An 18,014-nucleotide genomic window follows, 5' to 3' on the forward strand; every position below is an offset into this window, starting at 1 on the left:
TGGTATGATAAACTTTGTGTTTCCTAAAAACAACATCCCACGATGAGTCTTATGACTCCATGGAGGTCTGGATAATAATAATAATATTACTGACTTATAAACTTTAGAAAAAGTAGCTTTAATTAAAATAAAATATGTGCCATAAAAATTCCATTTACGTATGTATTAAACACGCATACAGTTCTTCATTTTTTGTTGTTGTTTAATTAACTGTGATTAAACAAAATCAGTGCAGGTATTTAGTACAGATATTACCTTCCTGCATGAAACAAAGTCATAATCCAGCAATACATTTTCTAATGTCAGGAGTTATCACTCATTTAGGCTCAAGAGTGTCATCCCCATCACTTTCTTTTTTTTCTTTTCCCTAATTTTTTCTGGTGTTTTGTTTCAATTTCCTCCTTAATTTTCATTACAGTATTGAAGATTACTGTCATGGATGTAAATGCTTCATAGTCTCTTATATGGTTCACATCTAACGGGACACCAATTTCACTATCAGTCATATCTAGCATACCCATGATTCAATGCTTAAAACCACAGTGAGCAAAACAGTTTTGAATGATCTTGTTGTTTATTCCTTGTTGACTATCAGCCATAAACTGTATTACTTGTAAAATATTATTACATATTGTGCTGACCTCCTTACTAATCATCCAGAACCAGTAAAATTTTTCTTCATTTCAGTTGTAATTCCATATCCCAACTCATAAGTCAATTCCTGAAAAATTCATATGTCATCCATGCATTTTTGTTCACATGGTATTGAACACAAACTCTTTATTCTAATCCTTTAGGGCTTCAAAGGCCTGGCCCTTTTTCCAGTAACTAAGAGCTTTCATTTACTAGTTTCTGATATATTTAAACAGCATAACACTGTTAAATGAATTGCTTTCATCGATCCAAACAGTGTAGTGTGTTTAATAACACAGGGAACTATCTGTTCTAGCATGATAAAATAGCCTATTTTTATCAGTATTGCAGATGTCATCAACACTAAATTTTTGAATCGAGATTACATAATTTTTCTAACACTCCACACGGCAGAGGTTACTGGTTGGCCCAATAAAACACCACTGTGTCCCAAATAAATAAAGCAAATTCTTATATTCTTATTTTGTTCATCCAGACTTGTCCAAATAAAATGGCACTCCAGATTAACCAGAATCTACTGTATATAATAGATAGATAGATAAGGATATATGTATAGGAGGGTGGTCTGAAAAGTTCTTGGCCTCAACTATAGATGGCAAAGCTATTGGCTAGTTTTTTTTTTTTTTTTTTTCTGAGTTGGTACATCTGTCATAAGCATCCATGTGAAATTTCAAGTCATTCTATCAAGTAGTTTGTTTTATACAGCTGCCTGAAGAAAAAGTATGTATCTCTTGAAATGGATAAAATTAAGTATCATGTAGTTATAAAATTCTTTGAAAAAGAAGGTTTAATGCCAAAAGAAATTTGTTTGAAGTTCATAAAAATTTATGAGCACTCTTCTCCTTTATTTTTTGAAATTAAGAAATGGGTTGCCTAATTTAAACGTGACCATACGACCATACCAGCCTTGATCCACATGAAGGATGTCCAAAAAGTGTAACAACACCAGAAATCATTGATCAAGTGACCAATATGGTACTGGATGACTGGCGAGTCAAAGTGCATGAAATTGCTGAGACTATAGGCATTTCAAAAGAACACATAGGATATATTTTGCATATAGAATTGCAAATGAAAAAGCTTTGCCCAAGATGGGTGGCACTCTTGCTCACAACAAATCAAAAATGCACTCACATGAAAATCTCTCAACAATGCTTGGAGCGTTTTAACAAGAATAAAACTGATTTTGTGCATCGATTTATTACTATGGATGAGAAATGGATTCACCATTACACACCAGAATCTGAACAGCAGTCAAAACAGTGGACAGAAGCCAGTTGTTCAGCACCAAAGAAGACAAAGTAGGTTCCATCAGCAGGAAAGGTCATGGTATCTGTGTTTTGGGATTCTAAAGGTATTTTGTTTAATAATTATCTTGAAAAGGGTAAAACAATAAATGGGGAAGAATATTTATTCGATCTTTTAACTAGGCTAGATGAAAAAATTCATGAGAAAAGACCCAGTTTGCAAAAAATCATCTTTCATCAGGACAATGCACCTGCTCACAAAGGTGTTTTGGCAATGGGAAAATTAAGGGATCTGCACTATGAATTGTTGGGGCATCCACCCTATTCGGCTCCCTCTGACTTCTATCTCTTCCCAAAACTAAAACTCTTCTTCACTGGTCAGCGTTTTTCTTCGAATCAAGAGGTGTTTGCAGCTGTAGACAGATATTTTGCAGATCTTACTGAGAACCACTACAGGGATGGGATAATGGTGCTAAAGCATTGCTGGAATATATGTATGTCTTAAGGGAGATTATGTTGAAAAATAAACATAATGTTAAAATTATAAATTCATTTTTTCATTGTTAGGCTGAGAACTTTTCAGACCACCCTCGTATATATACATATATATATATTCATGCTTTATATGGTAGCACGTGGCGGTAAATTTGAGCTGTGCAGAAGAAAATGATTTTTAATCGGTGAATAGTCCCCCCCCCCCCCCCGTTTTTCTACGTTTTCGAGTGCTAAATTGTTTCTCTGAATACGAGTGTACTTCAGTGGTTGTTTTTTGGAAGTTAGTTGCTGTCGCGATATAATATATTTTGGTTACCATCAGAATCGAATGCATAACAGTGGAAGACAAAATGAAGCTAAGTTTTCATTACTGTATTTAGTTATATTTCATTTTATTTAATTATATTTAGTGTACTTAAATGTTTTGTTTTGCTTGTAATTGTTTGTACTTTTTTTTTCTTATTTATTTAACAGAATTTATTAATTGAATAATTATTAAAGATTACGCCTCGGCAGTAAGGAATGATGGCGGATTCCGCTGCAGTCACAAGTGCCGTATCGCCAAGTCCTCCGCCATTTAAGAACTCTATTATAAGCAATATCATAAAGGATTTTGTGGCATGCAGTACTTGCGGCATGTATGCATCTTGGGAATTGGATATGTGGCTTGTGAAAGAGAGCGGAGAGTGTATGTGTGCAAAATGCAGGTAGTTGGAGGAAATAAGTGCATTAAAAATAACAATATCCGATCTTGTTGCTCCAGGAACGGGGAAATGAATGTAGGAAGACAAGTAGTGTGATAGGAGAGAATGAAAAAAAAATATATATGAATGAGAAAATAATAGTTGATAGTGTGGAAGATGTGAGTGACTGTGAAAGTTTAGGAGATGGTTTTGTTTGGGAGAGTGAATTTAGATTAAGAGTGACTGACCTGCAGAGGGAGATAGATCAGCTGAAAGAGGAAGTGGAATGTCTTGTGAATGAGAGTAGAAGTATAAAAGATAAGATTAGGAGAATGGAAGAGATAAATGCAAGGCGAATCAGAGTAAGGGAGAGAGAGAGAATTTTAGGGGTGCTAGAAGAGGAGAGAATGGAAACAGTAGGAGAGACAGAATGAGAGAGAGATATGGAAGTGCTAGAAGAGAAGAGAATGGAAACGGTAGTAGAGATGGAATGAGAGAGAGATATGGAAGTGCTAGAAATGGAGAAAATGGAAACAGTAGGAGAGAAGGAATGAGAGAGATGTATGGGAGTGCTAGAAGAGGAGAGAATGGAAACAGCAGTAGGAGAGAGAGAGATATGGGAATGCTAGAAGAGAGAATAGCAGTAGAGGAGAGGGAATGTGAGACACCTATGGGAATGAAAGAAGAGGAGAAAATGGAAACAATAGGAACGAGGGAATGGTAAGAGGTATGATGTATGGTGACTCAATGATCCGTGGTGTTCAAGATAGGATGCGTGAGGAGTGTTTGCCAGGAGGAACAATAGAAAGGGTGGCTATGGCAATTAAGAGAGGTGAAAGGGTGGATGAGATGATTGTGATGGTAGACACAAATGACTTGAGTGGTAACGTAAGTTGGGCAGCGAGAGATATGAGATTTTTGCTTGAGGCTGTACGGAAGAAGACAGAGAGAGGAAAAATAGTGTGCGTGTTGCCTAGGTATGATAATGACGAGCTGAGCAGAAGAGCAGTAATATTGAATGACATAATAGCTAGAATGTGTGACAAGAGAGGACTTGTATATGTGGATGCTTGGAGTGCATTTGAGGAAAGAGAGGAATTGTATGCGAGAGACCGCTTACATTTGAATGAGGAAGGACGTAAGCATCTGTTTTGAATGAGTCAGTGTGTCCCAGGGAGGATGATAGCAGGGGTGGCCTCTTGTGGGAATGGATACTTGGGAGAAGGGAGATGACATCAGGTAACACTGAGCCCAGTGGAGTTTAGAGGGGATAATGCTGGGTATAGAAACAATGGCATTTATATGCTTTATACTAATGCTAGGAGTATCCAGAATAAGGGAGAGGAATTGGTGGCACAGATAGCAGCAGCCTGGCCAAAAATTATTGGGATCACTGAGACGTCGTTGACAGAAGAGGATATAATAACAGGAATAGAAGTCGCTGGGTACAGCATTTTTTGGCAGGATAGGAGGGGAAAGTGTGGTGGTGGGGTACTCCTTATGATAAGTGACGACCTATGTCCTCTAAGAGTGGAGGCTTTGGAAGGCAGAGACAAATGATTTTGAGAGCATATGGTGTGAGGTAGAGGTGGGCAAGACAGGATATTTAGTGGGGTGTTGCTACAGATCCAGGAGCACAGAGGATGGGGACCAGGAGATGTTTAGACAGTTAAGTTTGGCAAGTGCAAGAAGAATGATTGTTATGGGAGGTTTTAACTACAGTAGTATAAATTGGAGAGAGGAAGATACATGTAGCAATAGGGGAATGGAATTTCCAGAATTCTTGAGGGATAAATGTCTTAGGCAACACGTAACAGAGGGAACAAGGGGTTCAAGAGTTTTGGATTTGGTTATAGCATCAGAAGAGTTGATAATAACTGAGATGACATCTCAGTTATTATCAACTCTCTCCCACCAGTTGGAGAGAGCGACTGTATGGTTTTGACTTGGAAAATGAATAGACATACAGGAGTATCAAAGAGATGGGAACTTATGTGGAATTATAAAGCAGGTGATTATAATAGTCTTAGACGTCAACTTTGGGAAGTTTCATGGAGGGAGGAATTGGAAGGCCGGAATATCATTAGTGCATGGGAAATTGAGAAAGAATATTTGTTAGCAGGAATGGTAAGTTGTATACCACGAGTGAAGAAGAGGACACAATTTGGAGTAAATTGGATGAAAAACAATATTAAACAGGAATTGCATGCGAAAAAGAGGCTATGGAAGAGATATAAGGAGACAGGTAAAGAGAAGATGCATGAAGATTATAAGACACAGGCCAGAAGAGTGACTAGTGTGGTAAGGAAAGCGAAACTGGAATACGAGAGGAGATTGGCCCTAAGATCCAAAGAAAATCCTAGGGAATTTTTTAGCTATTTGGCCAGTCAGAGGAGAAATGACTGTGGAAGAATGATATTGTGGGATAAAAATGAGAATAGAGTGACCGATGCAAAGGACATAGTAGAATTGTTCAATGAACACTTTATTGGAGTATTTCATCCTAGAGGAGTCAGTTTTAATGCTAGAGGGATATGGCAAGTTCGAGGTTTAGAGGTACAGGAGGAGAGTGTGTTTCAGATACTGAGTACTCTGGATGTCGGTAAAGCTTTGGGACTGGATGGTATTTCACCACAAATTTGGAGAGAATGTGCTAGGGAACTGAAGTGCCTTTAACCTGGCTTTTCAGTGAAAGTCTGGCTGTGGGAAAGGTACCCAGGGAATGGAAGGAAGGTAAGATAGTGCCATTGCATAAGGATGGTAGCAGATTGGAAGTGTCTAATTATAGGCCAGTTTGTGTATCATCAGTAGTTGTTAAGATCTTGGAGAACGTAGTGAGGGACCATATACAGCATTGAGAAGATGAGGGTAATGTTATCTGTGAGAATCAACATGGATTTGTGAAAGGACGCTCTTGTTTTAGCAATATGCTAGCCTTTTATAATAAAGTTACAAGAACATTAGATGAAGGAAAGGCATATACTGCAATTTCCTTAGACTAAGCAAAGGCATTTGACAGGGTTCCACATGATAAGCTGATATTTAAGTTGCAGCACATGGGTCTGGATGTCAGATTGGTCAAGTGGATTCAGGATTGGCTGTCTGATAGGTATCAGAGAGTTGTGTATGGTGGAGCAGTTTCAAGGAGGTAGAAGGTTACAAGTGGGGTCGCACAGGGCTCAGTACTAGGACCTATATTGTTTAACCATTATATCAATGACATTGCCAGTGGATTGCAAGGGGATATTCAGTTGTATTGTAGATGATGCGAAGCTGGGAAGGATTATTAGTAATAGTGCAGACGTGGTAGCCCTGCAAGAGAATTTAAATAAGCTAGATAGATGGGCAAATGAATGGGGGGGTGTCAGTTTAATGCAGCAAAATGTAAGGTATTGAGGTTTGAGAAACATCGATGGGATGCTGCATACTCTATGGGAGGAGTTATACTGGAGGAAGTAGGGGAGACAAGAGATCTGGGGTCAATGATTGATAAAAACCTGAAATTTAGGGGACATATTGCAAAGGTGGTGAAGGTAACACAGAGGATTGCTGCAATTATGAGAAGGACACTGACCTGCAGAGATAAAAGGGATATCATTCCATTGTATAAGTCTCTGATCTGACCACACTTAGACTATTGTTCTCAGATTTAGTCCACAGGATTTGAAGGGGGATAAATTAACTGTGGAAAGGGTACAAAGACGGATGACAAAGATGTTCAAGATTGTACAATTTTGGTTATGAGGATCGGCTGAGGGAATGTGGACTGCAGAGTTTGGTGGATAGAAGAAGGAGAGGTGATATGATTGAGACTTAAATTGTTGAGAGGTGGTTACAGGGTTGACACTGGGGAGTTCTTTCGCTTGGTTAAACAGCGGGAAGGAGTGATGACAAGAGGCCATCCCTGGAAGTTACGAAAGGAAACTGTGAACAAGAGAGTGAGGAGTGGTTTCTTTGCATGGAGGGTGGTTGAACCGTGGAATGCATTGCCTGATGGAGTGGTGAGAGCAAGAAAGGTCAATGAGTTCAAGGAGTGGTAAGATAAACTTTGTGTTTCTTAGGGGAGACCTCCCCTTGATGAGTCTTGATGGACTTTGTGTTTCTTAGGAAAGACCTCCCATTATGAGTCTTTTGACTCCATGGAGACCTGAATAATAATAAATAATAATAATCCTCGTAACGAGCCCTGCACTCTATTGTCAATGCTATGTTAATAGTCTGTTTACAGCTGTGTTAATGGCTATGTTTAGGTTTCCCATAGACTTCTAATGGCATCATGTGACTGGGCAGAGAGCAGCAGGGAAAAAAAAAGTGTTTTATGGTCTGTTGTCATACCATTTTCTCTTCATGCAACTGTCCATTCTTTCTGTGTGTTCACTCTGATGATGTGATGAGTTACTCATCATGATTTTTTTTTTTTAAATAATAAATGTTTTATTTTGTTTTTGTAATTTCCACCTATAGCAAGTTCATTATGCTGATAATGTTATTCTCCTAAATAAATCAGTGACAAGTCTTCAGGAATCTTTAATGAAACTGGGCATAAAATTAAATAACAAAACAAAACATTGAAAATAAGCAGAAACGTGGAAATATAATCACAATTGGATGAGCACTGTGAGTTCTCAATGATACTAAATATGATAAATTAAATATGGAAACAGATAACAGAATAAGAAGATATATGCATCATGCACACACACACACACACACACACACACACACACACACACACACACACACACACACACACAGTAGAACAAGAGGATATCACTGGAAACTGTGTAAGGTGGGTGTGAGAAGAAGAGTGAGGAGAAGATTCTTTGCACGGAGAATGGTTGGTGAGTGGAATGCATTGCCTAGGTGTGTGTTGTAAATATAGATACACTGAATCAGTTTAAGGAATGAGTGAATGAGCGCTGTGTGCAACCTTCTACAATGAGTCTCTCACTCCATAGCGGTCAGATGTTAATAATAATCATAATAATATAATAATAATATATACAAACACAAACACACATGCTTGTGTTTGTATATATATATCCCCCCCATCTTATTTACACACACACACACACACACATATATATATATATAACATGGTATATACATGGTTATTGAGTGGCTGGTCATTCATTCGTTATTCATTTATTACTTTTACAACAACTGTTTATGCAACAGCACTTGACCACACGATGAAAGGTGTTCGAATCTAGTCGCCGACTAGAGGAACTTTTCTAAGCCTTTTCTCGACCTGTTCCAGAGTTAGTCAATCTCTGACATGGGCTAGCGGGTTTTTCCTCCCATAAACTCAAGAAAATCGTCTGTCGAATGCACACTATTTTCAGACATTAAAAATATTGTGTTATGGTCAGGGACCACCAGATGGTGGCACTTACTAGCTGCCTTCTTCACTGCGTGCCGATTAATTAGTGATAGCCTTGGGCCAGCTATCTCTGATTGGCTACCAGTGGAGATTGAACTGCCTACTCAGTCTCCAAAAGTCAGATAGGGCTAAAAATTGGCCTCGTCTACTCCCTAAATGGGAACAAAAAGGCGTTAGCTGATTTGATTTTTTGATACACACTAACTTGAGCTTGCAACTGTTGAAGGAAAAGACAAGAAACCAAGTGAGATTGAAAGCCTTTGTTCACAAGATCACCAAGAGTCGAAAACGACTGGATGTCATATAACAACAACATAATACGTACACATATTTTTTCCCCATCTCACTTGATTTATCTTGCTGACTCTGGGTACAAGTCTGATATTGCTTGCCTTAAAAACTTCTTGACCATTTCTCATGCACTAAAGGAATCCTATCATAGCATAAGAAATTGCAATAATGAAACACCACCCCACCCTCGGAATAAATATGTTGGTGCTCTTCCAGTCACAAAGTGAGGTCAGTATTCATTCTGCAACTTAGCCAGAAGTAAGTTATATATTTCCTAATTCATCTGTATATACATATCTGGGTTCAAGAAGTGTATGTGAATATAAATACTAATAAATTCATTATTTTGACACAAGGTTGGTAAAATAGGTTTTTTAAACAGCTATTTTATATATTTACAGAAATGTACATACCTGTTATTTTCTATATTATAGAAAGTTCCATAACCATTTTCACACATTGGCATTACACAACCACAAATAGCAGTGTATCCGCAACAACTAGTTGAGAGAATAAAGTTTCCTGCACCACCACTAGTAAGAAATAAAATTGTGTATATAATATATTCCTATGTGTACTTTTAATTAACATAATGATTATGCTTCACAAGCAGCAATATGGTAAAATCTAATGATTACAAGATTGACATGACTTAAATTATTTCTGTAACAATTTCACATCTAACACCACTAAAAAAAAGTGACAATATTCCATAAGAGGAAATCATCATTATATGAATGAAAAGGTATATTAAAAGGTGTATTACATGGTATATCTAAAGCTTACCATAGGGCATCACTTTGCAACCTCCCAACTCCATTCTACCCATTAAATAAATTTTGGCTATAAAAAGCACATTCCACAAGTGGGAAAAAAAAAACAATGACATGCTTTGCTGTCTATATGACTGACAGAACCATGATTGTGGAAAATTCCTTGGAAAAGAAATTTTCCACAATCATCAGGAAATCACAGGACCACAATCACAGGACTGTGAAAGATGCTGTCAGACATATAGACAGCAAAACATGTGGGGAGAAAAAAAAAAATCTAGTGCTAAAAAAATGCCTTTGAGTTAAAACCTGGTTATTTATTAAGTGAATACCATAATTTAAAAAAGATGAAAACAAACTGGGTGTTTTTGGTATTGCAGTAATGATAATTTCTTTTATACACTCTGTAACATGATTCACTGCTTCAGTGACAGGGATAAGCTAAATGTTGAAGAATCAAATTCTGATAAGGAGGAAAAGATGGGGTGATTAAGGGTTAAAGCAAGATGACTGGAAAGAGAACTCCATGTAAGCTTCTGACACCTAATGTCCAGTCCTCACCTTTTCATGGTGTACTCTGTTAGTAGGTATCTACCTGGATACTAAACAAATTAGAATGGGCTAGCAATTTAAGATTTAGCCAAACATACTGTATTTTTATTGGCTTAAACCAAAATAACTTGACGGTACAGCATGACAGAATTTCAGGTACATCAGGATATCACTCAGTTACACAAAGCCCCCATGGGTTCATCTTTTTTAAAAAAGGTAAAAACAGTGAAAAGTAATCTACTGACAAATCCCAACTCAACACCAGCAGAATTCAAGATTGACACCATCAACATAAGAAGTATCAACAGAAAAGAAATGGAGCTAATAGAAGAATTTTTATTTATTTAGCATATGGGTAAAAATACAAGAAATGAACGAACAAAACTATATACAAATGACAGTTAAGTTAACCAATTGACAGCACTATCTAGGAGTAAATGCAAGTTCCTGAGGCATCCAGAAAAGGACTGTGTGGGGTAGTCATCAGCAATATGATGCATAATTTGCATAGCACCACACACAAAAAAACAGACACACAAAAGAGTGACTGTGAAGTTCCCCACAGATGTAACAAGTGAGCATAGCAATCATGTCTGTTCCTAAATCTGTTTAGCTGGCTCCAGAGGTGTTGAGATAGATTGAGTGAGATCTGATAGTTACATCTATAATCTGATGCTCTTTTGCAGTTCATTCCATAGTCTTCTCCACCAGTCCTGGGGACCATCATCTGGTATTTCCACAAGCTAGAAGGGAGATCTGGGGGTAATGCCATGAGGTAGAGAGATATCTCAATGTATAGGAAGGTATGTGTTATTTCTGACTTTATTTATTTCTTTGATGATAGGTTCTTCTCTTCTGCAGCAAGAATTGGAAAGGAGTAGACCTTAAGGTACCAGCAATAGTTCTCATTGTTATGTAAAGCAGAGTCATGTAGTGACTTTGTCTCCAAGCTGGTAAACAATACTTTGTCACTCAGAAGACTAGAGCCAGGGTTACTGTTCTAAGAGTATAGGCATTACAGACAGAAGAACTGAATAAGTACTAGATTGACATAACAGATGGTGCCCAAGCAAATAAGACAAAAGCAGGTGTCTTTCCTTTAGCGTTACATGGTGATCAACTTTCATTTTACACAAATTATGGACTTTACAACTGTGTTATAAATTATTTTAATTTCTCGATGTTTCGATCTTCATATTAAGGTCATCATCTGGAGTATACACATATACACAGAGAGACGAGCTAAATTACATTTCACATAGAATGCCTGAAGAGACAATGATTTGATCAATGGTTATTCTACTGGCCTGACCTCTAGTGAAAATAAAATAAAATTACAATAAATAAATGAAATAAAATGAAATAAAATACAATAAAATAAATTAACTACATCAAAACTATATTCTATTTAAGACAACATCAGAGAAACATTCTTTTATACAGATAGTTTATCTATCTATATGAAAGAATATGGTATGAAGGTCAGCAATAAAAAGACAAAGACCATGAAAATAGGCAGAAGTTGAAAATATCAACAGCATTATGAATGGAGAACCTATAGAACAAGTAAAACATTTCAGCTACTTAGGCACAATTTTTAGTGAAGATGGTAAATTAAATATGGAAATAGACAATAGAATCAACAAAGCTGGTATGGTAGGAAGTCAACTGAATAAATTCATATGGAATAAGAGAGAAATTAGTCAGAACACTATATTAACTGTATACACGACAGTGTTCAAACCAGTTTTAACGTATGGATCTGAGAGCTGGGTCAGAAGTAAAACACTCGACCAAAGACCAAAGATAGAGTTCTGAGAAAGATTAGAGGCGTGAACAGATGGCATTAATGGCAATATCATATTAAAAACGAGGATATTAGGAAAGAACTTGACATTGTCAGCATTTAGGAATGCATTAGCAGAACTAATCTGAGGTGATATGGTCACTTAAACAGAACGGGTGAGGAAAGATTAGCAAAATAAGTGTTCTCTGTCAGGTTGCCAAGAAAACGATCCAGAGGAAGACCAAGATATAGGTGGATTGATATGGTACAATATGCCTAGGCGATAGAAATATAAGATCTGATAATGTTGGAGACTTGACAAGTAACAGACTGATTTGGAGGAAAATTGTAGATAGGAAGTTAGTAATGATGTAATTTTTTTCATGTAGTACTATCATATCCTGTACACCCCTTGAGGGTACATGGCAGGAATTTGAGGATGATGATATGACATACCCAGAGAAAAGCATTTCAAAATGTTATAATCATCTGGGGTAAATGTAATGTTTTGCAAAACAATACATAGTCTATATTTAAGTTGTAAGTAAGCAGTTAGAATTGAAGGAAACATTGATGTGAAATCAGGTGTAAGACAAGGGTACACACTATCTCTGCTCTTACTCCTCAAGCTATATAGCTTGCATTATGAAAGAAAGTGACAAAACTTGATATTAGAATCTGAGATATCAAACTTAGCTCTTTGCTTTATGCAGATAACATTATTCTCAAAACACAGCCATTGCAATTCTCCACCATTCTCTGATGAAACTTTAAAAACAGCTCTAACAAATATGGCATGAAAACTACCAGTAAAGAGACCAAAAGTATGAAAATAGGTAAAAATGCAGAAAACTTCAGTTGCATTCTCAATGGAGAACCTATAGAACAAATAAGTATTTCAGCTATTTAGACACAGTTTTCAGTGAAAATGACAGATTAAATCTGGAAATTGATAACAGAATAAGCAAAACTGGTATGGTAGAGGAGCCAGATGAATAAATTTATATGGAATAAGAGAGAAATTAGCCAAAACACCAAACTAGCAGTATACAAGATGGTGTTCAAATCAGTTTTAAGTTATGGGTCTGAGAGTGGCTTAGAAATAAAACACTTGATTAAGATTAGAGGCGACCAATACGAGGGTTCTAAGAAAAATTAGGGACCTGCTTCAATGGCATAATCATTTTAAAAATGAAGATATTAGAAAGTAACTTGACATTGTTAACGTTCAAGAATGTGTGAGGTAATCTATGGTGGAATGGTCATTTAAGGGGGGGGGTTATAGGATTGACACTGAAGGCTTTTTTTCAGTAAATGGCAGAAAGGGAGAGAATGAGGGATCACCATTGGAAATTGCATAACAGGTAGTTAACAAGGGTGTTAGGACTAGATTTTTTGTTTGGAGGTGGATGAATGAGTGGAATGAGTTACCAGAGGTGTCTGTGAGTGTGTTTTGTAGGCGAATGAGATTAAAAAGAGGTATAATAGATATTGTGTAAATAATGGCTACTGAGTGAATAATGGTTCTCCTGAAGAGTCTTCTGACTCATAGATATACCAGTATAATAATGATAATAAATGAATATCAGAAAAGGCCATTCAAAGAGTAGAAGAAAGAAAAAGTGAAACTGCATGGAAACAAAGAGATTCAAGGTCAGGCAGCTTGAATGTATATTTTTAAAGATAAGCTACATATGATAAAGAAAACAACAACACATCCATTTAGAAAAATAAATGAAGTAACAGGAGAGTTCACTCCTACATCAGGAGTAGTAAAAAGTAATTTGAAAAAAAGTTTGATGAAATAAGTGCAAAAAAAAAAAAAAAAAAAAAAAGACAAAGATTTTATAGAGGAATTGTACAAGTAAAATACTAACATGGAAGGGAAATGTGAAAGCAGGGAATTCATTGAGAAACCCATGATAATGAAAAGTGAGGTAATGCGGGTAATGGAACAGATTTTATGAGGAAAATCTCTTTGAGCTGATGAAGTGTAAGTGGAATTTTTAAGAACAGCCATGTATGAAGTAGTGAATATGTTACTGAAATTTGTCAACAGATCTGAAAGAAAATACACTGGATTAGAGATTGGGAAAACATCAGTATTCATCCTAATTCCAAAAAAAGTCAAATCCAAGAAAAGGCAAAAATTATAGAACTATTGCTTTATTTTCACATGCAAGTAAAGTTATCTTGAAAGTAATAATAATAAAGCTGGAATCATGTGTGAAAATATAAATGCCAGAAGAGCAGGCAGCTTTTAAGAGAGGTGGAGGAACTAGGGACTAGATAGCAAACATGAAATGGATTTTGGAAAGAACAAGAAAATTTCAAAATGAGGTATTCATCTATTTTATTGAGTATCAGAAAGCATTTAAAATGTGTTGATCATAACGTTATGTGGAATGTGATAAGAGAATTCATGGAAATGTATGACAACCAAGAAGGCTTTCTTTTTAATATTTATAGTGAAGATGTTTTCATCTGTGATGAGTCTCCAGACTCCGTGGAGATGCCATTAATAACAATATCATTTTGAGAATGGCTGATTTTGATGAAGAACCAGCAGGAATTAAGACTGAGGATAAAAATATTTGAGATATGCATATTACACAGTTCTCATGGAAGAAACTAAGTAATATCTGGAGTGGCAGATTCTGTTAGCTAAGATTCTGTTAACTAAGTTTTTTCAAAGAACACAAATACAAAATGATCCTTGGAGGCATTGCCTGCTAAACAGAAGTTAATGTACTTTGGGCACATTATGGAAGCAGATGAATCATTGGAAAAAAAAAAAAACAATTATGTTAGGAAAGGTTGAGGGTATGAGAAGTAGAGGAAGACAGCAAAAGAATTGGATGGACAATATAAAGGAATTTCCTAATACGAAATTACAACTGCTGAAAGAAAAGACAAGAGACCAAGTGAGATGGAAAACTCACATTCATAATATCAAGAATAGTTGGAAACAATCAGAAGGCATCACACAATGACAACAATCTGCATCATTTGGTATCCAGCCAATGACTGTTGCAGCTAAACTGTTAAGGAACATTTACTGGATGGGCACAATTAAAGAGTTTTTCAAATGATCAAAGAAAGTAAATATGACAGATATAAAATATATAGACCTGCTCTATTTGATAGAACCAGTTGCTTTCACCACTCTTTATATTCGTTTGTTTTCTACACCCTCACAATCCTCTTAGGCAATACATGTCATGCAGATCACTTTTGATGCAAAGAAAAAAAAATTTCTCTCTCTCTCTTGCTCTTTCTCACTCAATAGTGCTGCTGGGTTTTTGGCTCTTCTGACAAATTCATAGCAATGTACCTTTTTCTAGTGTGAAAATTTCAATAACTGCTATCCTACCACTGGAACCCTTGGCAGAGGTAGGATAGCAGTTATTAAATTCTTTCTTTTAAGGTTACACGGTGATCAGCACTCATATTTGTAAATTTTGGGACACAAAAACACACGTGTTGAACAGATTATTTTATTAATTACTAATAAAATAAAACTTGACATTTCGACCACTGTATCAAGGTCATCATTGGAAGAATACAAGTGTATAAGGAACCAAGCTACATGCTCATGCCCTGTATAGCGATAAACCAAATCTACGTAGTTAATTAATTCTTTTCCCTAGCCTGACCTCTAGTGATAAAAAATAAATAAATAAAAGAAAATAAAAAATAAATAAATAAAAGAAAATAAAAAATAAATAAATAAAATAATAAAAAAATAAATACAACTACAATAAACTGCTAAAGTCCTCATGTATTAATATTCTTCTGGAATTGTCCAGATCTGATTGTTATAATATGATTTCTTTCAATTGAATGTTGAATGTTACAAACACTTCAGCAGGTTGTCTTCTTGTAGTGGGATTTTTCTATGGCTAGTTTAGGTTGTTATACAGGTTGTAGATGGGTCCTCCACATTCTTGAAATGGTTAGGCCATGATTTTTGTTGAGATTTGGGTTGTGTTTCAGCATTTCACATGACTCTTTAAATTTTCTCTCAAACCAGGTTTTAGTGCAGTGTAAGGACTTGGTATTTTTCCAATCAATTTGCTGGTATGTGAGGAGTGCGTGGTCAGAAAGGCCAGTTTTTCTAAAATGGAGGTATTAATTTGTCGTTTGTGTTGTCTTGTCTGATTGGGATCGTTCGTCCTGTTTCCCCTATGTATGGTATGTTACATGTGCATTGTATTTTGTATAACCCTGGGTGGGCGAGGATCTTTAGAAGAACTGAGTAGGTGTCTTAACTTATTTGAGGGTTTAAAGGTGGTTTTAATGTTGTATTTGCTTAGTGTTCTGTCTATTTTTTCAGAAATGCCTCTAACATAAGGAATGGCAATGGCATTCCTGAAATCTTTTTTGTTCTTACTGGTATCTTTATGGAGGATCTTGTGAATAGTTTTTTTACTGTATCCATTTTTTATAAATGTTTGGTTGATGATCTTGCATTCTTGGTTTAGAGCCTGTTCATTAGAACAAATAGTTAGAGCTCTGTGTTTAAGGGTGCTTATGACACCTAGTTTTTGTGTTGGGTGGTGGTAAGAATTTTTGTGTATGTATTGGCCTGTGTGTGTAGGTTTGCAGTAAACTGAGAAGGAGAGACAGCCAGAGGGAAGCCGTGTGACAAGTTTGTCTAGGAAAGGAAGAGAGTTGTTTTTTTCCATTTCAATAGTGAATTGGATACGTTTGTGTTGTTTATTTAGGTGGCTAAGGAATGTATTTAGAGCTTTGTGGCTGTGGGGCCAAATGGTGAAAATATCGTCGACGTATCTGAGCCAAATTTTGGGCTTTAGACATGCTGTCTCTAGAGCACGTTGCTCAAAGTCTTCCATATAAAAGTTAGCTATTGGGAGAAAAGTGGTGAGCCCATGGCTGTACCTTCTTTTTGAAGGTAAAAATTGTTTTGCCACACGAAATATCCGGAGTGGAGTACGTGGGCAAAGAGGGCCGTGATGTCATGTAGAAATATGTTCTGTAGGAGCAAGATAGTGTCATTGATTGGGACATTGGTGAAAAGGGAAGTTATGTCAAAGCTGACTAATAAATCTTGGTCATTGAGTGTAATGTTTTTAATTTTATTAATGAAATGTGTATTTTTTTTATGTAGGAAGGGGACTGACCTACCAATTCCTTGAGTGTGGCCGCTAATTTTTTGGCTAAGTGATAATTTGGGTTGTCAATTCCTTCAATAATTGGATGTAGTGGTGTGCCTGGTTTGTGTATTTTTGGCAGGCCATAAATTCTGGCCGCATGGGCATAATGAGGTATTAATTTTTTGCTGTTTCTTCGGGCCATGTGTGGATGGATTTGATTAATTCAGTTGTTTTCTTTTTGTTACGTTTTGTGGACCATTTCTACAACCCATCTACAACCTGTATAACAACCTAAACTAGCCATAGAAAAATCCCGCTACAAGAAGACAACCTGGTGAAGTGTTTGTAACATTCAACAGCAACTGAAAGAAATCATATTATAACAATCAGAACTATCCAGAAGAAGATTAATACATGAGGACTTTAGCAGTTTATTGTAGTTGTATTTATTTATTTTATTTTATTTATTTTTATTTTATTATCACTAGAGGTCAGGCTAGGGAAAAGGATTAATTAACTATGTAGATTTAGTTTACCGGTATATATACAGGGCATGAGCATGTAGCTTGGTTCCTTATACACTGTATTCTTCCGATGATGACCTTGATACAGGGGTTGAAACATCAAGTTTTATTTCATTAGTAATTAATAAAATAATCTGTTCAACATGTGTGTTTTTGTGTCCCTAAATTTACAAATATGAACAGCTATTAAATGCTACTGCTCTTACTCACCTCTGCAACTTCCACGAAGTGCCCAGGAACCACAATTGAATGGCAAGTAAAATAATTAGGTGGTTTTTTTTGTTTGTTTCACGGAGAGTGGAGGACCATGAGAGTGCTAAAACAATGAGTCTAAGGAGTAGTTCAACAGACAATGTGGTATTTAAAGTGAAGCTCCCATGATATCTCAAGTTTCCATGGTGATTCTGAATAATAATAATAACAATAATTATTATTATTATATGTGTCCTGTGAAGGGAATGTGCTGTACATTATGAAATACAAAGAGCATTAATTATTCTCTGTATGCA

The 18,014-nt window shown here is 36.2% G+C and overlaps 1 protein-coding gene across 3 annotated transcripts in view; it reads right to left on the reverse strand.

The window, feature by feature from the left end:
* LOC150105441 (peroxisomal carnitine O-octanoyltransferase-like) overlaps positions 1 to 18,014 on the reverse strand; it is a 311,316-nt gene that overhangs the window by 13,355 nt on the left and 279,947 nt on the right. For all 3 annotated transcript variants that reach the window (XM_090394815.1, XM_090394814.1, XM_090394813.1), the window contains exon 15: positions 9,167 to 9,286. In XM_090394815.1, the coding sequence (XP_090250941.1) occupies positions 9,167 to 9,286 (120 nt within the window). The remainder of the gene's footprint in view (positions 1 to 9,166; positions 9,287 to 18,014) is intronic.

This window comes from Typopeltis vanoorti, chromosome 6 (genome assembly GCF_054136105.1).
Source record: "Typopeltis vanoorti isolate ZY-2024b chromosome 6, IOZ_Tvanoo_1.0, whole genome shotgun sequence".
Lineage (NCBI taxonomy): Eukaryota > Metazoa > Arthropoda > Arachnida > Uropygi > Thelyphonidae > Typopeltis > Typopeltis vanoorti.